Source organism: Mirounga angustirostris, unplaced genomic scaffold (genome assembly GCF_029215605.1).
Source record: "Mirounga angustirostris isolate CCGP_5_RB_7025 unplaced genomic scaffold, mMirAng1.0.hap1 SCAF_6, whole genome shotgun sequence".
NCBI classification, from domain to species: Eukaryota; Metazoa; Chordata; class Mammalia; order Carnivora; family Phocidae; genus Mirounga; species Mirounga angustirostris.
The window spans coordinates 123,374,372-123,401,019 of NW_026991714.1; the positions used below are offsets into that span (position 1 = coordinate 123,374,372).

Genomic DNA, 26,648 nt, shown 5'->3' on the forward strand with positions numbered 1-26,648 from the left:
TGAGAGCCATTGTATTACCTGGAAAGTCGCTGTTCCTGTAGATTGTCTCTGTTCCTTTCTAGTCTTTGTTGCTTTTGGTCTCTCTTTCCTGCTCTAAGGGTCCCCTTTTATATTTCTTGCAGGGCTGGTTTAGTGTTCATGAATTCCTTTAGTTTTTGTTTGTCTTGGAAATTCTTTATCTCTCCTTCTATTCTGAATGACAGCCGTGCTGGATAAAGTATTCTTGGCTGCATATTTTCCCGATTTAGCACATCATGGCTAAGTCGGGAAAATATGGCTATATCATGCCAGTCCTTTCTGGCCTGCCAGGTCTCTGTGGACAGGTCTGCTGCCAGCTTTATGTGTCTATGCTTTTAGGTTAAGGAACTCTTGTCCCAAGTTGCTTTCAGAATTTTCTCTTCATCTTTGTAATTTGCAAGTTTCACTATAATATGTTGTGTTGTTGACCTATTTTTGTTAATTGTGAGGGGAGTTCTCTGTGCCTCTTAGACTTGAATGCTTGTTGTGTTCCCCAGATTAGGGAAGTTCTCAGCTATGATTTGTTCAAATAAACCTTCTACTCCTTTTTCCTGCTCTTCTTCTTCTGAGACTCCTATAATTGGATATTCCCTTTATGGAATCACTGAGTTCCCTAAGTTTGTCGTCGTGATCTAATAGTTTTCTTTCCTTCTTCTTTTCAGCTTCATTATTTCCCATAATTTTATCTTCTATATCACTGATTTTCTCTTCTGCTTCATTCATCCTCATTTTTATGGCTTCCACTTGGGACTGCATCTCGGTTATAGGATTTTTATTTCAATCTGACTAGATTTTAGTTCTTTTGTCTCTACAGTAAGGGATTATCTAGTGTCTTCTATGCTTTTTTCAAGCCCAGCTAGTATTCTTATAATCATTGTTTTAAATTCTAATTCAGACGTCTTACTTATATCCGTATTTATTAAATCCTTGGCTATGAGTACTACCTCCTGTTCTTTCTTTTGGGGTGAATTTCTCCATCTCGTCATTTTGTCCAGAAGAAAAAAGAAGAAAGGAAAAAAAACAACAACAGCCTCAACAACAACAAAACCTAAATCCTGTGTGTGTTTTGGTCTGCTTATTAAAAGAAACAAGATCTTAAAATAAGGGAGGAAGGAAGGAAGGGAGGAAGGAAGGAAATAAAATACAGTGAAAGGAAACAAAAAATAAAAAATATAAAGTATATATAAAAATAAAAATTAAAGAATTAAAGAATTGAAAAAAATAAGATAACTGAAAAAATAATTTAAAATTAAAGAATAAAAGTACAAAAGGTTCTAGATACTATTTTCCCCTAGAGCTGAAACTTTGCAGCCGTCTATGACCAGTAAACCTGGTGCCAGTGAGTTGTTTCTTCTGGTCTTCTGGGGGAGTGCCTGAAGCCCTGATTCTCAAGTGGACTTGCCCTAATGGAAATGTGCCTTAGAGTGCAGGGAGGCAGGGCTTGGTGTAAGTGGCTCTGGACTCCACTAGGTGGCGCTGTTCTGCTCCCTGAGGGCTTTCAGCGCTGATGGGTCGAATGAATATGGTGGCCCCTCGCTCTCTAGCCCTGGAGCTGAAAATTCGTGGCCCCCCGCTCTTCAGTGAGCCCTCACAAAAGAGAAATCAATCACACTTGTCTCCGTGGTTTCCGTCAGAACTCTGTGTTCACCCTGCCTGTGTCCAAGGTTTTTTAGCTCAGGCATGCGACTGAGTTTCAAAACTCCAAATTTTAGGGAGTCCTGTGGGGCAGACCCACGATGTTCCTTCCAAGGAGTGTCTCACCACGCTTCTGCCTTTTGTTGGACCCCTCCCAGCAAAGTGGTCCCACGACCATGCCACAGTTCTCAGTTTATGGCAAGACAGAGCAGAAAGCCGGCATCTACACTCGGTGTTCTTGGCCAGCTTCCACGCTCCTATGTCTGGGAACAGTGCATCACTTAGGTGCCACCCATTCTTCTTGTGTCACGGGGGATCCTCGGAACACAGTGTCACACCTGGGATTCTGTCCCACTTCACCACCTGAGCACCTTCAAGCCAGGCACAGCCCCCACTGTAGCAGACTTCTAAAACTTCCGATTTTGCACTCTGCTGCTTATAATACTTTGCAGTGGCCTCCTAAAACAGGCTCCCTCCCCACCACCATATCCTCAGTTCTATCACACCAGATTCAAGGCTCCGCACCTGCTACCTTCCAAAAGGTGGTGGCTTTTCTACTTGTAGACTTGCCATCCAACTGATTTCTCAAGTGCTCAGAATGATTTGATTAACTATCTAGTTGTATTCGAGGGATGAGACAAACTTAGGGTCCCCCTACTCCTCTGCCATCTTAATTCCTCCTCTCTGTTACAATTATCTGAAGTGTATATCTCTATATTGTTTTTCCTGAAGAGCCTTGGATCTGCCTACCAATTTGAAATCATCAATATCTCACCTCAGACATAAAGAAACAATCGAATCAGTAGCTTCAGATGAAATCTTAAATGAAGTAAGTATTTAACACTTCTATAAAGTGCAATTTTGATTATGTTTGCCCTGAATTACAACTGGCTCCTAATTGGTCTCTCCATCTCTAGAGTCTTAAGCTTCCAGTTGATTTTCTATAACACAATGAAGGTATTCTTTTTTTTTTTTTTTAAGATTTTATTTATTTATTTGAGATAGAGAGAGTGAGAGAGAGTGCACGAGCGGGGGTAGGGTCAGAGGGAGAAGCAGACTCCCCACTGAGCAGGGAGTCCGATGCGGGACTCGATCCCGCGACTCCAGGATCATGACCTGAGCCGAAGGCAGTCGCCTAACCAACTGAGCCATGCAGGCGCCCCTGAAGGTATTCTTTATAAGATGTAATCCTAACCAATTCATTCCCTGCTTCCCTGTTCTCAGGGCATAAGAATAAGGTACAAGCTCTTTTAGGATGCTTACAAAAATCTATGATGATCTGGCCCTTACCTACCAATCAGCCACATCTCTCTCCCCCTCAAGACAGTATCATATCAAACCTCTACTTTTAGAAGGCCTCTTTCCCTTTCCTTTGTCTGGAATGACCTCCACACAGTTCCATATTATTGGCCACATGAAACTTACTGCTTAATATTTCAAAACTCAAGGTCAATCAATGTTTTCTCTCTGAAACTCTCCTTGTCCTTACTCCAGAAAATCATTGGCTGTCCTGAGTAACTATTATACCTTGAATATATTTCTTTTCTTTTTTACATTTCGTTGCAATTATATGTTTACCTGTTTATTTTCCCCTGGTAGACTTTAAAGTCTTTAAGGGTCAGTTCCATTTATCTTTTGATCCTAGAAAAGTATCTGATATTGAGTAGGACCAATAAATGTTTATTAAATGAGTGAACGAATAATAGCTGTTTGAAAAACTAGAAAAAGTAAGCCATCCAGTTGTCAGCCAGTAAACAAGTAATTTCCTGGCCTTCTACCTTTCATCAACTATATGAGATAGCACAAAAATCTAGTCAGTATTTATTATGTGTTTCAGGATACTGTACAACCTTTCGTGGAGGTTTCTTTTCAACACACTGTATACCAAACCAGTACAGCAAGTGGATCTCATCCATGCTGGAATGAAGAAATTAAAGTAGATTTTATGTAAGTTGGAATCTATCTTTCCTCAGCTTCTAAAAATAGAGCAATAACACAATTGTTTTCTTGAGCCATTGCTTGAAATTAATGATTGAGATAGGCTGTATTTTTTAAGCTTTTAAATTATGAAATATTTCTTACATAGGTATTGATATATATAATATATATGCAAATATAAGTTCTGAGGAAAAGTAATAATATGAATACCTGTGTATCTACCATCCAGCTTAAAAAATAGAATATTACCATTACTTTCAAAGGCCAATACCTAGCTGTCACTAAGCCAGTACCTAATTATATTCCCTTTCTTTCCCCCAGTGGTAGCAACCACTAATTTGTGTTTAACATTCCCTCTATGATTTTATATCATAAGTATTTATCCCTAACCATGTATTATTCACTTGTGGATGTTTCAACTTTGTATAAATTGAATCATTTTTGCGATCTTGTTTATTTACTCTTAATTATTTTGAGAGATTCATCTGTGTTCCTACTCATAACTTTCTTCCCTCCCATCCTTCCTCCCTTTTTTTCTTTCCTACTTTCCTACCTTTTCTCCCCTCTTCCTCTTTTCTTTCCTTCTTTTATTTTCACTTCTGTATAGTATTCTTCTACTGGACTAAAATGACGTAACTTTTTCCTGTTGATGTCCATTTGGCTTATTTTAACCTTTTGTTATTGCAAATAACGTTGCTCTGGACATTCTTGTACTTTCTTCTGGAGCACACATGCAAGAGTTTGTTTTTAAGACAGTAGCTCTCAAACTTTTTTGTACATTAGAATCACTTATATGGCTTCTTAAAACATTGCTGGGCCCAACTTCATAGTTTCTAATTCACTAGGTCTGGGGTAGGTCTTGATAATTCCATTTCTCACAAGTTCCCAGGTGTTACTGATGCTACTTAGTCAGGGGATACTTTGAGAACCTCTGCTCTAGGATATATGTCCAGGAGTAGAATTGCTGGGTTGTAATTGAATTCAGCTTCAATTTTACTAGATAATACCGAACTGTTTTCTAGTGACTGTACCAATATACACTCCCAACACAATATATATTGTGCCATATCTTCAATAATATTTTGTATTTTTAAAATTATTTTTTCTAATATGATAGATCTAAAATGATATTCTTATTGTGGTTTAATTTACCTTCCCTGATTTCTAATGAGATTGAGTTTTTTCTCATTTAAAAAAACTGATAGGGGCACCTGGGTGGCTCAGTCGGCTAAGCGTCTGACTTCGGCTTGGGTCATGATCCCAGGGTCCTGGGATCAAGTCCTGCATCAGGCTCCTTGCTCAGCAGGGAGCCTGCTTCTCCCTCTCCCTTTGCCTGCTGCTCCCCCTGCTTCTATTCTCTCTCTGTTAAATAAATAAATAAAATCTTTAAAAAAATAATAAAAAAATTGGTAGATTTTTTTTTTTAAAGATTTTATTTATTCATTTGAGACACAGAGATACAGAGAGAGAGAGAGAGAGAGAGCATGAGCAGTGGGAGAGGCAGAGGGAGAGGGAGAAGCAGGCTCCCCACTGAGCCCGGAGCCCGATGTGGGACTCGATCCCAGGACCCTGGGATCATGACCTGAGCCAAAGGCAGATGCCTAACCATCTGAGCCACCCAGGCGCCCTGATTTTATTTTTTAGAACAGTTTTAGTCTCACAGTAAATTGAGTAGAAAGTACAGAGAGTTCTTATATCTTTCTCACGATACACACACAGCCTCCCTCAGCATCAGTGTGGTATGTTTGTTACAATCCATGAACCAATGTTGATGCATCATTATCAACCATTACTTCAGAGTTCACTCTCATGTTATACATTTTATGGGTTTTGACAAATGTATAATGACATGTACCCACCATTATATCATACAGCATTGTTTTACTGACCTAAAAATAGTCTCTGCTTCATCTATTTATCCCTTCATCCTTCCCCTGGGACCTAGCAACCACTGATGTTTTTATTGTCTCCATGGTTTTCCCTTTTCCAGAATGTCATTGCATTAATCATGGTTTTCCAGAGAAACAGAATCAATAGGGTATGTGTGTGTGTGTGTGTGTGTCTGTCTTTGTGTATGTATTTTGTGTCTTGTCTTTCTCTCTCTCTTACCCTTTAGAATATGGGTAGGCCTCATCTAATCAGTTGAAGGCTTAATGGAAAAAAGACTTACCTCCCCCTGGGAAGACTTGAACAGCAACTCTTCCCTGGGCCTCCAGCCTGCTGGTCTACCTGGCAGGTTTTGGACTTGGCTGCCTCATAATCACGTGAGCCAGTACTACAGAGGGTAATTTGCTTTACTCAGGTCTACTCATTTTTTGTTAACTTGGAAAGAACACTTAACATGATATCTACCCTATTAATAGATTTTAAAGGGTAAATAGAATTTATTTCATTGTATGTATATACCACATTATCTTTATCCATTCATCTGTCAACAGACATTTAAGATGTTCCATCTTGACTATTGTGAATAGTGCTACCAATGAACATAGGACTACTAACATCTCTTTGAGATCCTGATTCAATTCTTTTGGATAGATTCCCAGAAATGGGATTGCCAGATCAGATGGTAAATCTGTTTTTAATTTTTTGAGGAACCTCCATACTGTTTTCCATAGCAGCTGCACTATTTTGCATTCCTGCCAACAGTGTACAAGGATTCCAGTTTTCCACACCTTTACTAACACTTTTCATCTTTTGTTTTTTTGGTAATAGTCATTCTGACAGGTGTGAGGTGGTACCTCACCGTTGTTTTGATTTGCCTTTCCCTGATAATTAGTGAGCATTTTTTTATTAGTTAGCAATTATTGAGCATTTTTAAAAAAGGTTTTATTAAGTAATCTCTGTACTCAACGTGGAGCTCAAACTTACAACCCCAAGATCAAGAGTCACGTGCTCTACTGAATGAGCCAGCCAGGGGCCTAGAACATTTTTTCAAATACATGTCAGTCATTGTAGATCTTCTTTGGAAAATGTCTATTCAAGTTTCAGCATATTTTAAAAATTGGGTTGTTAACTTTTTTTACTATTGAATGCTGTATGAGTTCCTCGTATATTTTGGAGATTAGCCCTTTATAATATATATGGTTTGCAAAAATTTGCTCTCATTCCATAGGCTTCCCTTTCACTCTGTTGATTGTTTGCTATGCAGAAGATTTAGAGTTTGATATAGTTCTACTTGTTATTTTTGCTTTTGTTGCCCATGCTTTGGTGTCATATCTGTGAAATGAAATCATTGCCACAACCTATCCCATGAAACTTTTCCCTTGTGTTTTCTTCTAGGAGCTATATAGTTTCGGGTCTTACTTACATTTTAAGTCTTTAGTCCATTTAGAATTGATTTTTGTGTATGGTGTAAAATAAGGGTCGATGTGAATATTTTTGCATGTTGATAGTTTTACTGACACCATTTGTTGAAGAGACTATTCCTTCCACGTTGTATATGCTTGACATCCTTGTCAAAGACCAGTTGTCCTGATGTAGATGCAGGGATTTATCTAGGCTCTCTATTCTATACCATTGGTCTACATGTCTATCTTTATCCCAGTACCATCCTATTTTGATTACTGTAGCTTTGTAATATATTTTGAAATCAGGAAATTGGGTGCCTCCAGCTTTGTTCTTCTTTCTCAAGATTTATATTTGATACGATAGCTGTATAAATAGGTTTTTGTTATTTGAAATAAAGTACGTTGATCAAGACAAATTTGAAACCTAGAACTTAAAATTGTTCTCTAAACTCAATTAGCCATTTCCAGTTATCACTTCCTAAGTATCTTTAGCTCTCCCTGGTGTGAAAGAATATAAAGAACTGTCAACCACATCCATTATCAAAGTCCTTTCTCTTGTCCTGGTGTCCTTTCCCCTTCTCCTGCCAATCTTGTTCAGCTCCCTCAAGTTCTGCAGATCATGTGGTTCCTATTTGCATTATTCTTTGATGGTGTCTCTCTATTAAATAAATGGATTTAGGAGAACACAAAATAGTTGATAAGATAAATAAACTTATAAGTGAACTAAAGAGAAGGAGGCTGTAGAGTATTTGCATTCTCACAGTTATAGCAGCAAGATACGCCAAGAACACATTTAGAGTACAACCAAGTAGATCAGAGGGTTCAGCTAAGGCACACCATTCAGTACCACTTTTGGTTCCCTGAGATTCAAGAGCTCTATTCCCTTCTCCACATGACATTTTAGTGAATGCAAACCACATGCAAATGGGATAGAGAGTAATAATAAATAAATAGTATTAGCCTCGTGAGCTCTACTTTGGAGGAGAAATTGTGGTGAAATTTGAATCAGGTTTTAGTAGAATACAAAATGCAAGATGATGCAGGACTTGAGAGATTTAAGAGACATTCTAAGTTGACACACACAAAAATGTCTGGAGGATGACAGTTATCATTTCTCCTGCCAGCATAGTGTTGTAAGTATTCATTGCCTCCTCTGTCTTGTCTTAAGCCTTTTGCAACACGAAGGGGAACTCTTGAAGAACAGGGTAGGGAAGTTAGCTTATCACTTAAAAATATAAGGAAACTTCAACTTAAAATTGTTCTCTAATCTCAGCTAACACTTTTCAGTTGCCACTGACTGTAGGTCTCAAAAGTTATACAAACTTTTGGAGATCCTTTGAAAGAGTAGTTGCTTCCTTAGCAACAAGCTTTAATAAGTAATATCAATGGCAGTTGGTATAGTGAAAAGCGCCTGGCCTTTTGAGTCAGCCAGAATTGAGTTCACATACAGCTCTGTCATTTGCTGGTGGCATTACCTTAAGCAAGTTATTTAACTTCTCTGAGCTGTTAGAAGTTTGATCAAGGTTCAAGGTTCCATGCACAAGCTGGAGCTAAGAGTGAAGCAAGTTCTAGGCTTGTGGTATACTACACTATCCTTTCAGCTACCTCCAAAAACGTATCCAATCAAGTAAGCCATCAACAGACAGCTTGCAAAATGCATTCCACTATTCCAATTTCTAGTTGGAGAAAATAAATGTGGGAAAGAGAATAAGTTCTGTGGTTAAACAGTCATCTCTTAGCTGAGAGCAAAAGAGCAGTTTAACTACATATGGGAACTAGCAGAAAGTAGCAGAGTTTAAGGTATTTGGAAAATCTTAATACGCCATACTTTGGATAATTTGTTTGCAATGGATGGCTGTAGTGAAAGTCTTTCTGCCTGAAATTTAAACATTCTTATTTTCATGCAAATTACTTTAAGAGAGATATAAGATAATTTACAAAGCACATACCGGCTTTAGTGAAAGATAACACTCATCTGCAAAACACATAGCTTTTTCTTAGCTTATAGTTTATAAAAGAAAAGAACAGATAATTTTATGGTTCTTTATGTACAATACTCTTATAAAATAAGTTAAGCATTTACATGTTTTTCTTATTTACAGCTCACCAGGACATGACTATAGCTTCTCAAGCTTATCTAAAATAAAAGATAATATATATATCAACATTTTTGATGAAATGATTATTGAAAAACATGAGGTAAATTAGAATAATTATAATAATGTTGAACTGATTCTAAAGTCAAACTGAATGAAATCTAGTAACATATTTGTAAATTTGCTTTTATTTTTTTATTCGTTTTTTTATTATGTTATGTTAATCACCATACATTGCATCATTAGTTTTTGATGTAGTGTTCCATGATTCATTTTTTGCATATAACACCCAGTGCTCCATTCAGTACATGCCCTCTTTAATACCCATCACCAGGCTAACCCATCCCCCCATCCCCCTCTGCTCTAGAACCCTCAGTTTGTTTCTCAGAGTCCATAGTCTCTCATGGTTCATCTCCCCCTCCGATTTCCCCCCCTTCATTTTCCCCTTCCTACTATCTTCTTTTTTTTAACATGTACTGTATTATTTGTTTCAGAGGTTCAGGTCTGTGATTCAACAGTCTTACACAATTCACAGAGCTCACCATAATGAGGAATTCTTAATCTCAGGAAAAAAACTGAGGGTTGCTAGAGTGATGGGGGGTGGGAGGGAAGGGGTGGCTGGATGATAGACATTGGGGAGGGTATGTGCTAGGGTAAATTTGCTTTTAGATGCAATGTCTATTTCCAGCATTTTCTAAAAAGGATTTGGGGTAACTTGAAATAAAATCAGACATGTGACAAGTCAGTTAAAAAATAACAGAGATCATAAACCATGTATAGGAGGAGGAGGGGTAAATATACCAAGAATTTGGGACAAGTAGGTTTCTACAATTAAACATAACATTTAAATGTGAGCTCCCTGGTAGCCAAGATAAATGAAACAAAATGAAAATGGGTTATATATTTCTCACTGTCTGATCCTAGAATATACACCACTTCTGCAGAAGACACCAAATTATTCGTAGGATTAAAACCCAGTTCTATTCAATCAGATTTTATTTATTTATTTATTTATTTATTTATTTATTTATTTGAGAGAGAGAGCACACACATGTGCATGTGCATGAGCAGGGGGAGGTAGAGAGGGTGGGATCCCAGACACACATTCTTATTAAAACGTTTTCTATCAATTCTTCATAAAGGCTGAAGGTAAAAATATTGAAGAGTAATTTGGTGATGGTTCTTTTTTTTTAAGATTTTATTTATTTATTTGACAGCGAGAGCGCACAAGAGGAGAGAGCAGTAGAGGGAAGAGGGAGAAGCAGAGGGAGAGGGAGAGGCAGGCTCTCTGCTGAGCAGGGATCATGACCTGTTTCTTAAATTCCACATCAGTGAGATCATATGATAATCATATGACGAAGGCAGGTGCTTAACGGACTGAGCCACCCAGGCGCCCCAGTGATGGCTATTCTCCAAGGAGTTAAACTGAGTAGTTTCTGAATATCTAAACTAATAATGGGTAGAACTTGGGAAACCCAAAAGAATGCCTAACCGACTTTTCTCTCTCAGAAGTGAATTATCTCAATGATCAGTTTGACCAGAATTGAATAGTAATTGATTAATAGTTCAATTCTTTTAAGTGCTTATGTTGTTAGTGAATGGAATCCACATGCTTCAGGTATCAGACATCTGTGACAACATTGGCATGCTCTTTAGCAAAGGAAAGGGCCTGGCCTATATTCTTGCCTTCATCTCATGCACTGGGTTACAAGGTAACTATAGGCCCAACCATTCCATTTTTTCATAAAAGACCAGACCTAGGATGAGCCCCAAATTGACCACCCGGTTGAAAGAAGGTTTTAGTTTATCATCGATCACTATTCTTTAGAAAACAATTTCTTTCCATGCCTCGATTTTCCTCTTTTCCCTGTGTACTTTTTCTTCCTGCTATCAACTGTTTCTTACTTCTTGTGGGTCTCCCCTTCGTTAGCAGGAAGCTGAGGACTCGAAGTCTCACAGACGTGGCGTGGCCTATTTTTAGCACTGGGGGTGGAAGAGCTGGGCTGAGATGAATTTGGAATCAATCTCTCTCTCATAGTAGTGGTAATATTTTGAAACCATGAATTTATCTCTAAAATATCTTAGACTAGATCTTTTATATTAGATTATTTTTATTTTGTGTTATTTTCTATGTATTTTTATTACATTTATCTTTCTTGACCTACAAGGTATTTAATATTATGTTTTTATATTTTCAAATGTTTGAGTGACTCTAGTGTAAAGTTTTGATTTTAAATTCTAGTTTTAGGGGCCCTGGGTGGGTTAAGTGTCTGCCTTCAGCCCAGGTCATGATCCTGGGGTCCTGGAATTGAACCCTGGGTTGGGGGCTCCCTGCTCAGCGGGGAGTCTGCTTCTCCCTCTCCCTCTGCCACTCCGCCTGCTTGTGCTCTCACTCTTTCTCTCAAATAAATAAATAAAATCTTAAAAAAATAAATTCTAGTTTTATTGCATTTGTAGCCAAAGTGCTTTGTGAATTTTTAATAATTGGTACTATGATTTTTGAAAAACATAACTCTTTAAAACATTTTATTTTTGAAGATTAATTTTAATTATATGCTTTTTCTAGAGTTTACAGACCACTTCAGATAAGTTTAGATTATTCAGATGCAAGAGACTCAACTCCAGGTTTCTTAATTAAATTTGTATTGACAAACTTATTCTGGCAAACATTTTGCTTTCTATCCAAGGGAAAATAAATAGTAGAGACAAAAGGCTAAAAAGGAAAAAATGTCATTGCTTCAGAACATGAAACCAAATATTGCTAGTATCACCCTAGAAACATCTTTTGTGCTCTCTCCAAGTTACTTCCTCCCCATGGGTAACTATCCTAGCTTCTTTTTTAAAAATTTAAATTCAATTAATTAACATATGATGTATTATTTGTTTTGGGGTACAGGTCTGTGATTTATCAGTCTTATATAATACCCAGTGCTCATTACAACACATACCTTCCCCAATGTCCATCACGCAGTTACCCCATCCCCCACCCCATCCCCTCCAGCAACCCTCAGTTTCCTAAGATTAAGAGTCTCTTATGGTTTGTCTCCCTCTGACTGTCTTGTTTCATTTTTTTCCCTCTTCCCCTATGATCCTATGCCTTGTTTCTTAAATTCCACATCAGTGAGATCATGTGATAATTGTCTTTCTCTGATTGACTTATTTCACTTAACATAATACCCTCTAATTCCATCCATGTTGTTGAAAATGGCAAGATTTTATTTTTTGATGGCTGATTAATATTCCATTGTATATATATACCACATCTTCTTTATCCATTCATCTGTCGATGGACACTATCCTAGCTTCTAACAACATGTATTAGGTATTACTTATTTTTGAACTTTGTATGGTTGAAATCTCATACAGTATGCATCCATCTGTGAGTGGCTTATTTCTACTCTACTTTGTGGGAGTCATCTGTAATGTTACTCAATGATTCTCATAGCTGTATGGTATATTATTATAGGAATATACAACTTTTTTATTCATTCTATGACTGATGGATCATTTGCTTCTTTCTAGTTGTCAGCTCTTACATTTAAAACTGATATAAATGTAATTGGACGTGTCTTAGGGAAATTAATGCATTTCTGTTGGAAATGTACTTAAGAGTAAAATTGCTAGCTCTTGGACTGTGCATATGCTCAGCTTTAGTAGTTTAATGCCAGGCAGTTTCCAAAATGGTTATGTCGATTCATATTTCCACCACCAGTTTATGAGATTGATCCACATCCTTGTTGTTACCTAGCATTGTCTGATTTTTTCATTTCAAACATACTAATGAAAGTAATCATATCACCTTATGGTTTTAAGTTGCATTTTAATGATAATTCATGAAATTGAGCACCATTTTCTATGTTTATTGGCCATTTTGATATCCTCTTTTGTGAAAGATGTGTTCAAGTATTTTGCCCATTTTTTCCCATTGATTTTTAACAGCTCTGTGTATACTCTGGATATGAGTACTTTGTCAGATATACATTTTATAAGTATTTTTCCCACACTGGCTTGTCTTTTTTACTTTTTTAATGTGTCTTTCGATGAACAGAAAATCTTGATTTAGTATAGTGCAATGCAGTGGTGGTGCTTTTTTGGGTCCTATTTAAGAAATATTGCCCACTTAAGTTCATGAAGATATTATCCTGTGGATGCTTCTAAAAGTTGAATCATTTTATCTTTCACATTTAGATCTAAAATCCAACCAGTATTGATCTTTATGTGTCTGTGAGCTAGAGGTTCAAGATTACTTTTTTTGCCATAAGGCTATTTAGTTGACCCAGCACCATTTATGGAAAGGATCATCCCCTCCCCCACTGCACTACAGAATCACTATTGTAAATCTGCTGACTGTATAAATGTGGGTTTATTTCTGGACTCTATTATGATCTATTGGTCTGTTATCTCTATTATGTTCTATTGGTCTATTATCTATCCTTACATGGATACCACACTGTCTTAATTACTAAACCTTTGTTATAAATCTCAATATCTAGAAACCTAAGTTTTTCAGCTTTGTTTTTCTTCCTCAAGATTGCTTTGCCTATTCTTAGCTCTTTGTATTTCCATATAAATATTAGAATCAGCTTGTTGATTTCCAAAAACAAGACAAAACCTGTTAGGACTTTTATTAGGATGGATTGAATACATAGATCAATTCGATTAGAATTGACATCTTTATAATATTGATCTTTCCAATCCCACATACATGGTATATATCCCCTCTTCCCCTTTAATTATCTTTGTAGTAGTATTCAGAGAAACAGAATCAATTATATATAAGATATATATATGAGGAGATTTATTGTGGGAATTGGCTCATGGGATTATAGAAGCTGAGATATGCCACAATATGCCATTTGCAAGCTGGAGAACCAGAAAAGCAAGCACTATAATTCAGTTTGAGTACAAAGGCCTGAGGACATGGAAACTGCTGGTGTAAGTCCAAAAGCCCTTGAGAACCAGGAGCTCTGAAGTCCGAGAGCAGGAGAAGATGGATGTCCCAACTCAAGAAGAAATAATTTGCCTTTCCTCCACCTTTTTGTTCTATTCGGGCCCTCAGAAGGATTGGATGATTTCTGCCACATTGATGAGGGCTGATTTTTTACTCAGTCTACTGATTCAAGTGCTGATCTCTTCAGTAACACCCTCACAGACATACCCAGAGAAAGTGCTTTACTGTATCTGGGCATCCCCTAGCTCAGCCAAGTTGACATGACTATCACAATTTCCTTTTCCCAGTTTGCAACATGATGGGGCTTAAGCATGCCTAGAATCAATCCTAATATTCTAAACAGGCCAAAATGATTAATTTCTCTTTGTACACAGATGGATGGTTTACTTTAACAGGATGGCCTGTTGTTTACTTCTTTAATGACAAGGTCTTGGAAGTGTAAGGCCAGCTCTACCCAAGGCTAAATTGAGGATAGGAAAGAAAGGAAATCAAACCAATCTTGCAAATCTGAAATTCCCATGATACAGATGATCAGGACCTTAGGGAAAATAAACAATCTGTCAGCTAGCATAAGAAACATAACATACCAAGCAGTCAGAATTGGTCTATCGTGCAATCACTTCTCCACAGAGAAACCTTTCTTAGAAACTGAACTGGGCTCAGAAGACTGCTTGGTAAATCAGAGAAAACTGAATCACATGGTTTTAAGGGCTTAATGAGGTAGCCTTGGGGGTCACCTGTTTCCAATAGACATGTCATGCATTTAAATTACTTAGCCATGTCAACAAACCTGCTTCTTTTTGACCATGTTATATCAACCATCAAACTTCTATTCTAAGTCTACTTTTCTCACTGACCCAGCATCCATGATGCTTCTCTTCTCTTTGAGGGTGTCCTCATCATTTTGACATATTTTCACTACCATTTAATATCTTAAAATGTTGTTAATGGTGGTGATGTCTTCAGGGTTGAGTTAAGGTAAGTTTTATTCTTTGTATTCTTTATTTTTTTTAAAGGTTTTATTTATTTATTTGGCAGAGAGACAGCGAGAGAGGGAACACAAGCAGGGAGAGTGGGAGAGGGAGAAGCAGGCTTCCTGCTGAGCGGAGAGCCCAGTGTGAGGCTCGATCCCAGAACCCTGGGATCATGACCTGAGCCGAAGGCAGATGTTTAACCACTGAGCGACCCAGGTGCCCCAATTCTTTGTATTCTTTAGTGTATTTTCAAAGTTTGCTGCACAGAGCATATCTACTACAATAATGTAAATAGCCATACATAGGCCATAAACTCCACCATAGGTTATTATTTTGCTTTAAATAATCAATTATCTTGGGATGCCTGGGTGGCTCAGTCGGTTAAGTGTCTGCCTTCGGCTCAGGTCATGATCCCAGGGTCCTGGGATCGAGTCTCGCATCAGGCTCCTTGTTTGGCGGGGAGCCTGCTTCTCCCTCTGCCTGATGCTCTGCCTGCTTATGCACACACTCACTCTCTCTCTCTATTGGACAAATAAATAAATAAAATCTTTTAAAAAAATAGTTATCTTTTAAAGAGAAAAATATTCTTTCTGCTTACTCTTTGGTTTCTTTTTAAAAAGAAAAAATGATTTTTTATAATTATTTGCAAGTTTGTGAAATTACTCATCACATGGTATACAGTAAGTAATAGAAAAATTATTCATATTAATAGGATCCCTATTTCAAGAGCTGCAGTAGTCATTCACATATAAGAAAGAATTGGCTTGGATCCATTGTCTTCCCTTTCTCTGCTCTTCTGCAACAATCTGAGGTAATAGAAAGTGATTATTTGCTAGTTATTCTGAGTTTTTACCTCTGGTAAATAGAAATGTACCGTTTGTTGTCTTTGAATCAGATTCTGTGATTGATATATTGGTAGGTCAGTTAAAACAATATTGTATTTGAGTGCCATTAGGATGTTGCAGAATTTAAATGTTTTAGCTGTCTCTAGAACAGGAGACACCCATAAATTTATTTCTTATATCTTTAGTGTGTTCACTGATAAAGAATAGCAAAGCTAGGGGCACCTGGGTGGCTCAGTCATTAAGTGTCTGCCTTCGGCTCAGGTCATGATCCCAGCGTCCTGGGATAGAGCCGGCATCCAGCTCTCTGCTCCTCAGGAAGCCTCCTTCTCCCTCTCCCACTCCCCCTGCTTGTGTTCCTGCTCTCTCTCTCTCTCTGTGTGTGTCAAATAAATAAGTAAAATCTTAAAAAAAAAAAAAAAAAAGAATAGCAAAGCTAGCCTTAGGTCTTAAAGCAACACTTATATTTGCATATAATAGTTTTTTAGGACCAGATTCACGAATGTTCTTTGATTAATGATAAGTGATGTTGCTTTGTGACCATGGGTTCCAGGAGTTTCAGCTCCTTGGGATTGTTTGTTGATAATGGTGAGACTGATGATTAGCACCTGTCTCTGTGATATCCCCACAGGGCTCTCCTGTTGAGTTATGTAGCACAAATATGCCTTCGTGGCCAGCAAAATATAAAAACCTCAGCCTAGACTCCATTTTAGGCTTTGTTACTTTCTTACAGAGCTATGCCAGACACAGAAGTTTCAGAAATGAATTTTCTACCTCAAGGAGCTCACTGTCTATAGAAGAAAACTAACACTTTAGTACAACCTAATAATGCTGTAGTGCTTTGATAGGGGCATGAGATAGTACTATGAGAACACACAGTAGGGAGTACCTTACTCTTCCTGGCTTGGAGGAGTGTGGGGTATTCAGAGGAGTCAGGGCTGAGTCAGAGGGGTATGAGGAGGAGAATGAAAGGTCAGGAAAGTATTTACAGAAAAGATAACGTTTGAATCAAGTCCTTAAAGATGGTTTGTCAAACAAAAGAGGGCATTTGACTCAGAAGGAATTATGTGTGTATTAGTATTGCATTCAGCCATTTGCCCCAGAAAATCTAACAGTGATGCAAGGGGTCTATTTATCTCACCTAAAAAGGAGTCTAGATGACAGTGCAGCAGCTCAAGAATATCATCACATCACATAAATATCATGTACCTTTCATCCTCATAATTGCAAATTGGTCAATGCACCTCCAGCCTCATATCCATGTTGTAGAAAAGAGCAGGGTGAAGCAAGAAGGGGCCGTGCCTGTATCAGGAAAACAGACACTTTTCAGAAAACCCTGGCAGACTTCTTACATTTATGTGAGTTGGCCACTGTGTGGCTGTCCTGTTGCTGTCTAAAACCACTGGTGAGAAAGGAGGACAGAATGGATATTAGGGAGGAGAGGAGAAATGTCTGCATAATGTGTCATCAAGAGGGATGTCACACGGGAGCATGTTGCAAGTACGAGGGCTGCAAATAAAGAGCAATAGAGATTTATTATTTTTTTAAAGATTATATTTATTTATTTGAGAGACCAAGAGCCAGAGAGCACGAGCAGAGGGCGGGGAGTGAGAGAGCATGAGTGGGGTGAAGGGCAGAGGGAGAAGCAGACTCCCCGCTGAGCAGGGAGCCCAGTGTTGATGCTGGGCTTGATTCCAGGATTCCGGGGACTCTGGGATCATGACCTGAGCCAAAGGCAGACACTTAACCGACTGAACCACCCAGGCACCCCAGCAATAGAGATTTAAGTTGTTAGACGTACAGGGATTCCTACATCTGTAAATCTCTCGATATCTCTCAGTCTCAGGCCAGACTCTAGGATAGAAAGGTAGTTGACAATGTGAACTTCAAAAGTGGACAGACCTCATTAGCTGTCTGAGTTTGCACAAATCACTTAAATTTTGTGAGCCTCAGTTTCCTTCTCTGTAAGATGGAGTTAAGAGCCATACCTACTTCATTGAATGATATGATCTATATCAAATATTTGGCACAGTGCCTTGCACATAGTAAGTCCTCAATAACTATTAGCTATTATTATTAGTTGTTATTATTGTAAATTAGCTCCTACCTACACACACACACACACACACACACAAGATCCCTCCTCCTGTGGACCTGTGGATTGTCCTTCCTGCTGTTATATTTTTTCTTCTCTTTCTAGACCGAATATAAAACATAATATGGTCTTTTAGCATTTTCTCTGAGCCTGAATTGGATCTTCTAAGAACTGTCATTCTGTTAGGGTAACCTGCATCCTCATGTCATCCCTTTCTAACATATGCCCTCTCCACACAGTTCATATTAATGAGGGACCCAGAGTGTCAAGGGTGCCTGTGAATAGACCACCATGGAGAATGTGATCATCCTTGTGCAGGTGCATAGAACCAGCACATACGTACGCATGCAAGCCTGTTTCCTCCTCTGGAGAAGACTGAAATGGGCTGTACTGTATTTGCTGATGTGTATTTTCCTCATGTGGAATCTATTATATTGATATATTCTTTCAGATTAGTGGAACATTTCAAGTAAATATTCCACCAATTTTGCTTGGGTATACTTGGAGTAAGACTTATGTGTCTCCTAAAGAAGATTATAATGGGCAGAATTTAAAAGAACATACCTTCTTAAATATTTTTGCTACCATTGAACCTCAGATATCACATGTCACCTGTAATCCAGAACTAGACAAGGTAGGTTTTACATTGAATTGTTTTACATGTACTACTAAAGAAGTATAAACTCTTTTAAAAACTAGTAATAATAATTTCAAAGCTGGTAAAAATGAACATCGGTTCTTGATATTTTCCTGTGGGAACAACATGGTACCATGTCAAAATATTTTGAACTTTATTCTAGTTTTCAGATCAAACAGATGTTTTGGAGAGAGCACAGATTTTTAATAAAACTTGTAAGGCGATGTTTCCCAACCGAAGAATCACAACGACTGTCTTTAATGGTGAAGGGTTACAGATCTTAGTAACCAGATACATCAAGGCACTAAATCCACCTCAGCAACTCCTGGATATGTTTTTTCATGATTCTAATGCAACGCTTGTAAGATACGTATTTTAGTAGCTTTACTGATGTATAATTCACATTGCATAGAATTCACCCACCTAAGGTGTAAAATTAAATGGTTTTTAGTATATTCACAGAGTGGTGCAGCCATCACCATAGTAAATTTTAGAATATTTTTGTCAATCTTAATTTATTTTTATTTTGTTTACTTTTTTATATTAACTTTGAGCATAACTTTCTTACTAAAAATTGTTTTGCTTTCAAAGACAGCTTCCTGAGAGAGAAACCATCTATGTTGCAGTATGTCCTCCCGAACCCCAGATGGGGGAGAATATTTCTTCTAGATTCCTTTCATTTCTGCCCCCTTGGACTAGAGTCACTGTGGCTACAGCAGTTCACATGACCACACTGGCTTTGTAACATTTCTACCAAACTTTGAAAAATTCCTTTGACTTCCAGGCAAAATTAAGAGTTACATTTCTTTTTTTTTTTTTTAAAGATTTTATTTATCTATTTGACAGAGAGAGAGATAGCGAGAGCAGGAACACAAGCAGGGGGAGTGGGAGAGGGAGAAGCAGGCTTCCCGCCGAGCAGGGAGCCCAATGTGGGACTTGATCCCAGGACCCGGGGATCATGAGCTGAGCCGAAGGCAGACGCTTAACGACTGAGCCACCCAGGCGCCCTAAAAGTTACATTTCTAAAGGGGTTTTGTCCTTCTCAGGATAGCTTTTCACTGTATGTGGGAATGAAGAAACTGTGTTATATTTTTCTTTGTAAACTGCCAACGTAACACCTCCCACTCCATCCTTATGTGACTTTTTCTTTATGCATATCTATTTACCAGCTGACAAGAGAGACATATGTTCAAAATTGAATTTCATATAAAATGAAGATTTATTCACTATGGACTCAAAACCTCCTTCTACTCTGGGAAAGGAAAATATGAAATCAGAAATTTAAGTCTCCTTTTTGAGAAAAAAATTAGCTTTGCTTAAAGGGCATCCGTGGACAATGGTTTATATCTTTTGTTTATTCAGGTTTGATTGAGTCAGTTGGCTTACTTCAGAATATTTATATTATTTGTCCACTATAAAGCTCCCTTAGTTGGACTCTTTAGGATAAAATCAAAAGTCCTAATTTAGGTTGCCTCTGTCTACACTCTACCTTTCCATCACAAGTTTCTTCCCGTCTGTTTCCTATCACCCAAAGTCCAAGGAGTTAATAATGCTCTAGATTTATTTCAAAGACAATCTCTGTCTTTTTAAAAATATATATAACTCTTAGCAACTTTGCTTATGAAGGACTATGAACCATGTTTAATTAATTGCATGAAGTCAGAAATGTGACCAATGTAGGAGGTCATTAGTGCCTAAGTGATGGCTATTATAAATCAGTGAAAATATCAGTAAACTTTCTGTGTGGACTCATTACTTGTATCCCTTTCTCCTTTCCTACTTTAGTCTGAGCCCTTGTCTCCAGCACCAACATTTTCTAGCTTCAACAGCTTGTAACAAGCTTGTATGAATAAGAATAATTCTGATCGATTTGGAAAAAGCAAATCAAACTTTTGCTATTCTTCAGTATCTTTCTAAAAAATTCTTAACAGTTGTAATTTAAGGTATATATGTAATATATATCATGTTTAACACTTTAATAATTTATTACAGTGAAGTGTTATGGTTAACAGGCATTCTCTGGAGTCAGGCTAACTTGGGCTTATTCCCAGAGACTCCATACATTGTGTTAGCTCTGTGATCCTGGGCAAGTTATCTTAGCACTCTATACTTGTTTCCTCTTATGTAAAACAAAAGTAATAATAGTATGTACTTGATGGGCTTGTGGGATACACTAAATGTGATGATATTGCATGTAAAACACTGTGCTTAGTGATGGGCATGTAGTATGCACTTAATAAATGTTAGTTAATATTATTCTAGGACCTCATTGCTCGCTTTGTATCTTTGATTCCTATTGTGCCTGATATTCTGGATGAAAATGATGGTTTTGACATATGGATGACATCAGAGGTAACGAATTGTGTTTATTTATTTGAGAGAAAGTGTGTGCGTGCATGAGTGGGGGGTGGGCAGAGGGTGAGAATTTCAAGCCGACTCCCCGCTGAGCACGGAGCCCTGCATGGGGCTCGATCTCACAACCCATGAGATCAAGACCTGAGTGAAAACCAAGAGTCGGACCTTAACCAACTGAGCCACTCAAGCACCCCCATTATGTTTTATAATTGAAATATATAGTATTTCTTACCTTTCTCCTAAAGAAACATTTATGCACTTATGAAATACTTTGTCTTATGAAATTTGAAAGCATTTGATAATTTAATACATCATTTTCAGCTCTATAACAATCCATAGAAATAATTCTTAAAGAGGAACAATCTTATTCAGCGTTATAAGTGGTAGCTCATGAATATTTTAATTTGATGGGAATCCCAGGAGTACAATATTATGACATCCTCCAGGGAGAAATATGGCTTGTCACTATGGAGCTGGACAGATGCTGTGTCTAGGACAAATACCACCACTTCTCAGAAGCTTTGCCCAGCCTCCCCACATCTGAATGAAGAGCTTACACAGCATTGCTCTTCTGTAGCACTTGGATTAAAGTTCTCTTTAGATTCGTTGCCAACTAGAATACAAGCCCCATGCAATATCTGAGACATATTTATACTAAACATTTGTTTATCTGAAGTGCAGATTTAGTTAGTCATCTACTTTTTCCCCCAAATCTGGCAACCCTAATTAGAGCAGTTTTTTCATTCCACCCTAAATTATATTTAGTTGCTTATATATTGACCCTACACCCACACTTTGTACATATATATATCCCAAGTTTAACCTCTGAATGAAGAAGTAGACTTGATTATTTATTTTTATATTTTTACGTAAATGTAGCAAGCATTCAATAAATACTATTAATTGAAAATTACTAGTATGACAGGAGCCTAAGAGAGGGACACTTTCCGTCTGGAACCAATGGTCCTGGCACTTAATCTAGAATGTTTTAGAGGCTAGAATGGAGCTGAAACGGATTTAGGGAGCACAGGGCTAACTTAATTAGTCAGCTACCCTGTCTTCTTCTGCAAAGGGAGACACAAGCATGTGGTTCTAGTGATTCAGTGATTCAAATCTAGTAGCACTCAAAGAGTTGTCATTAACTTTAGACTCTTCTGAGACTCTTTGACCTAATCAGAATATGTTCATGGGTATTATGATCCTGCAGAACATTGAAAGAGCCTCTAAAATATCTAAGAAATAACCATAAAAATAACCATTCAGGTAAATATTAGTACTCCTGAGTCTCTCCCCACCCCGTTCTTCCAGTTGAAGAAGTTTCAGTCATCTTCCTGATGGGGCTTCAACTCCATCCTCTTCCTCTCTTTGAGTTGAGAGCACTATATTGGTATTGGACAGAGTGAAGCTCCATTGACCAAGGGATCCTTTCCTCTAAAAACTCTATGTGACTTCCTATCAGATGAGGTTTCTTAAAACATCAGTCTGTATGTCCCTGTTTTCCAAGGGCAGTTTAATATTTGTCCTAAACAGAAATATCCTATTTTTGGATGATGAACTATTTGGTCACTTACACAGTATCCACATTAATTGTCCCATAGTAAGGGTGACCCCTATATTCCAAGTTAGTGTTCTCCCCAGTGTTTTCTCAGACAGAGGTATCAGAGCTTTGAACCTGGAGGGAACAGAGAGGCTCTAAATCTGTTGGATGCTTATATTATTCATCTTTCTCTTCTGTTTTCTTTTGGCCTTGTTGCTTTTGCTTTGCCTCAGTGCTGCATCAGTTTGGCTATTGGAAATAAGGAAGAGCATGCCATACTACTCTGTAATTTCTTTCTGTATTTTGGAAAGAAAGCTTTGGTCCTCCTGGGGACCTCAATGTTGGAAGTAAGTGCTGGAGTTAATACTTAAATAGTGTAAACAAAACTAATCAGCCTTCAGCTGCAAGTTTAAAAGACGCCAAACCCAGTTTTCTGCCTTTTCACAAGCTAATTGGGGAATTTCATGTGCAACCAGTTATTTAGTTAAGAGGATACTGTTGGCTCATCAAAATGACCACCATGTAAAGAAAGGCTTTCCTTCACTTTTCTTTGTAAAGCTGTACTAATAATAGTGCTACTTCATGGGGTTACTAAGATATTAAATTACATAGTGAATATGTGACACTGAGAACGGCACCTTGGTTCATAGCAAATACTCAATAAATGGTGGTTATGGTGGTGGTGGTTGTGGTGATGTAACAATAGTCATAGCAGTAGTTGTAGGGGTTGTTAACTATCAACCACCATCATCTTTATAACTTTCTAATAATAGATTTAAAGATCCTTAAGAAATACTTCTCCCTATTCTTCCTTCCTCAGTTTTTAGTCATACAAGATGTGGGTCTGAAATTTGTGTTTACCTACCTGAAATTTTTACAACTTAAATATGCTCCTGCATTCATACCTCCAGAAAGCTATCGTCTTTTGGATTGTTTCTATTTCTACCATGAATATCTTGATAAGGGTCAAGATTTCCAGTCCGGTTTTAGGCTTTGTGTTATGATCACTTATTTCTCTATATTTCCTTGGCATGGCTTATTATTTTTGTCATGGTTAATCTCCCCCCTTGCCATCCCCCTGTGTAGCTTTAAGTGCCACTAGATGGCAGTAAACAGTTGACAATATTTCAACAAACGTTTGCTTTTTGTGCCTGTGAGTCAACACGGTGGGTGGCACCTAAGCTGTGTGTTTCACCTCAGCTGTGTGGCTGAGGTGAGGCCTCCTCTTTATTGTAAAGAAGCTGAGCGCAGTGATAAAGAACAAGAGCTTTGGAGAGACCAGGCTGCACAGCCCGGTGTTAAGAATTTGTGTTTGGGAGTCAGTCAAAGAAGGGTTTAAAACCCAGCAATGCCGTTTACTAACTGTGTGATCTTAGCTTGTTTACTTCTCTGAGCTTCAGTTATCCTCTCCCTAAACAGGACTAATGCCATTTACTGTTACGCTAGACAAGCCCCTCAACCTCTGACTCTATCTGGAAGATGGGCATAATGATCACCCCATCTCAAAGAACTTGAAGTGAATGCAAGTGAAAAAATTTCGTGTGAATGTTGAGCACAATACCTGGTGCACATAAATTCCCAATAAATGTTCAATAGTCTTTATTATTATTACCTGAAATTGTTATTCTTTTCTAAGAAAACTTTGAACTTAAAAAGGTATGTTCAGAACAGAATAATAACATAATGACTACTTTTATTCCTCAGATGGTTTCCTATATACTTTCTCTCTAGCCTCTAACTTCAGATCTTGTTCTTAAAATTAACTTAATGGCTTTTTAACTTCACTTGGCTTTTTCAGAGCCTTAGGCAAGTGTCCATTTCCTAACTCTGCGTGGTGTTCCCCTTCAGTCCCCAAGTATATTCCACTCAAAGCAGGGCTAGTCCATATAGTGCCTTTGTGTGAATTAGGCCAAAGTATCCCTACCTCAAAACATTTCAGTGCTAGCTGTTGTCAGAGTATACGGATTTTTCTAGAACAACATGTTTTACTGCTGCGAGGGTACACCCTACAGGGCTGTACATGGCAGCACCAGCTCAAAAGTTCTCTTCTTTGAATCTTCATGCTAGCCTGGGCCTGCGGATTTCTGGAGCTTTGGCTTTTTTGCTTTTCAAAAAGACTTTGAAGACCCTAAAAAAGACTTTTAGAAATCAAAGATATCACATACTTACGTTATAATTTCCACATACAAAAATGAGTTAAGTCAACCACCCACCAAACATGACTGTAGCTCTTTTTCCTCATATAGGGACAAGTGGCTTATGTATTAACTCAAGAAATTGATGAATATTTGCTTTGGAATCCATTAACTGGGCAATGTCATAAGCAGTTTGACCCATTTTGTCCCTTACAAAGTGTAGACTGTTTGTTTGATGATCGAAATGTAAGTATATGGCGGGTGTGGGGGGCGCGGAATCTTATTTTGAGTTATCGCCTGAGAGTCAAACAGTGGACCTCTACCCTGGCTCTACATTAGAATTGTGTGGAAAACTCTGAGGAAACTACAGATGTTCAGTTAGAATCCCTGGGATATGGAGCCAGGGAAAACTTTTATCCATAAAGTTCCTCAGGTGATTCTGTAGTGCCTCCAAGATTGAGCACCAGTAATCAGTCTAATGTTCACATACCCCTAGAATTGTTTTACTTCTGACCTCAGAACCTCCTTTGGCTTCTACCACTTCATTTGGTAGTAGGACTGTAAAATTTTGCTCCATCCTAACCAGGTAGAGCCTTTGTGCTCCCATGTGCCTATACTGATTTTATGTTTATGTTTTAATAGGTCTGGTTTAATATTCAAGAAAATAATACACCGATGGCTGTACATTTTGACTATTCAAAGGAAAGTTTCTGGAAACAGTTGCTTCCAAAAAATTTCCAAGGGACAAAAGCACATACCATACAGGTAAATTATATTTTTCCAGGTGTGTCTGTATGAAAGTTACCATTTATTCTAATCTTTGCCAGTCATACCAGCTCTTGTTATGTTTATATAGCTGGTTGCATGTTGATTTACCTGGCAATATTAATAAAATCTAGTTTTCTTCGCCATCCAGCCTGAGTTTGGGCTAGTCTAACCATACTCCTCTGCTTGCAGAAAAGAAGAGTTGAGAAGAAGGTATCATCTTAAATGTGAATTTAGATTTTAAAGTAAAAATTTTTAATATTTATTCTAAAACTGAAAATATAATGTTAAGATGGTGCAGTAAATTTACTTTGACCTAGTCCTTCTGTTCCACATCCGTGGCAATGGTAAAATATAAAAATTGAAAAATAGAAGGCTTATCGGGGCTCCACCATGACGATTGTCTCATGGAATAGAAACAGGACAGAAATACTAGCAGTGAGTAGGGCCAAACAGGCGACAGCAGCAAGGTCTGAAAATGGTTCATGAAATCCAGGGAACCAGAGCTAGTCCCACTTTTTGGAGTCAGGGGTTGTGATGGGGCTTCCTACTTCACTACTCTTGAAAGAAGATGGGGAAGGAACGCTGCAGACTCACTGCCTGGGGCATAAGAGGCAGGAGGAGGAAGCACCTCACACCTGAGGTCAAGAACAACCTAATGACCAGAGATGGCTCAGCCAGTGGATCTGTGATGGACTCAGTGTCACTTTGTGAGGACACCCCAAATTTCACTTCAGTGGCTGTTTCTGGATTGAGGGCCAGGGCACAGCAGGGTGCAAGCAATGGCAAAATCCATAAACTAAGAGCTACGAGCCCAGAGAAAGTGAGAGAAAAAAAAAAGTAGAAAAATAGGCAGAAAACAGTTCATAGAAGCAGAAACTTGAATGCTCAATCTCACTCACAATCAGAGAAATACAATTTAAAACAAAACACTACTTCACATGTATAAGATTGACAAAAGAAATTTTAAGTGTGATCATACCAAGTGTTGGCAAAGAAGCAGAGAAATGGTGGGAAGGTAAATTGCTATAAATACTTTGGAAAGCATTATGATGATATCTGATAAAATTGAAGATGCTCCATCTTTGATCCACCAATTCAACTTCTAAGTATATACCATAAAGGAGCAAGCACAGGGAAACAAGTACAATAATGTTCATTATAGAATTGCTTGAAATAGCAAAAAAAGATTAAAAAAAAGAAAGAGGGGCACCTGGGTGGCTCAGTCATTAATCGTCTGCCTTTGGCTCAGGTCATGGTCCCAGGGTCCTGGGATCGAGCCCACATCGGGCTCCCCACTCTGCGGGAAGCCTGCTTCTCCCTCTCCCACTCCCCCTGCTTGTGTTCCCTCTCTCGCTGTGTCTCTCTCTGTCAAATAAA

At 38.1% G+C, this 26,648-nt stretch overlaps 1 protein-coding gene across 1 annotated transcript in view; it reads left to right on the forward strand.

Annotated features, from left to right (window-relative positions):
- Positions 1-26,648, forward strand: part of CC2D2B (coiled-coil and C2 domain containing 2B) — a 90,103-nt gene that overhangs the window by 56,111 nt on the left and 7,344 nt on the right. Inside the window, exons 22-31 of the mRNA XM_045876273.1 lie at positions 2,386-2,482; positions 3,491-3,600; positions 8,984-9,080; positions 15,615-15,713; positions 18,291-18,473; positions 18,640-18,837; positions 20,739-20,828; positions 22,602-22,715; positions 24,615-24,749; positions 25,146-25,268. Coding sequence (XP_045732229.1) covers positions 2,386-2,482; positions 3,491-3,600; positions 8,984-9,080; positions 15,615-15,713; positions 18,291-18,473; positions 18,640-18,837; positions 20,739-20,828; positions 22,602-22,715; positions 24,615-24,749; positions 25,146-25,268 — 1,246 coding nt within the window. The remainder of the gene's footprint in view (positions 1-2,385; positions 2,483-3,490; positions 3,601-8,983; positions 9,081-15,614; positions 15,714-18,290; positions 18,474-18,639; positions 18,838-20,738; positions 20,829-22,601; positions 22,716-24,614; positions 24,750-25,145; positions 25,269-26,648) is intronic.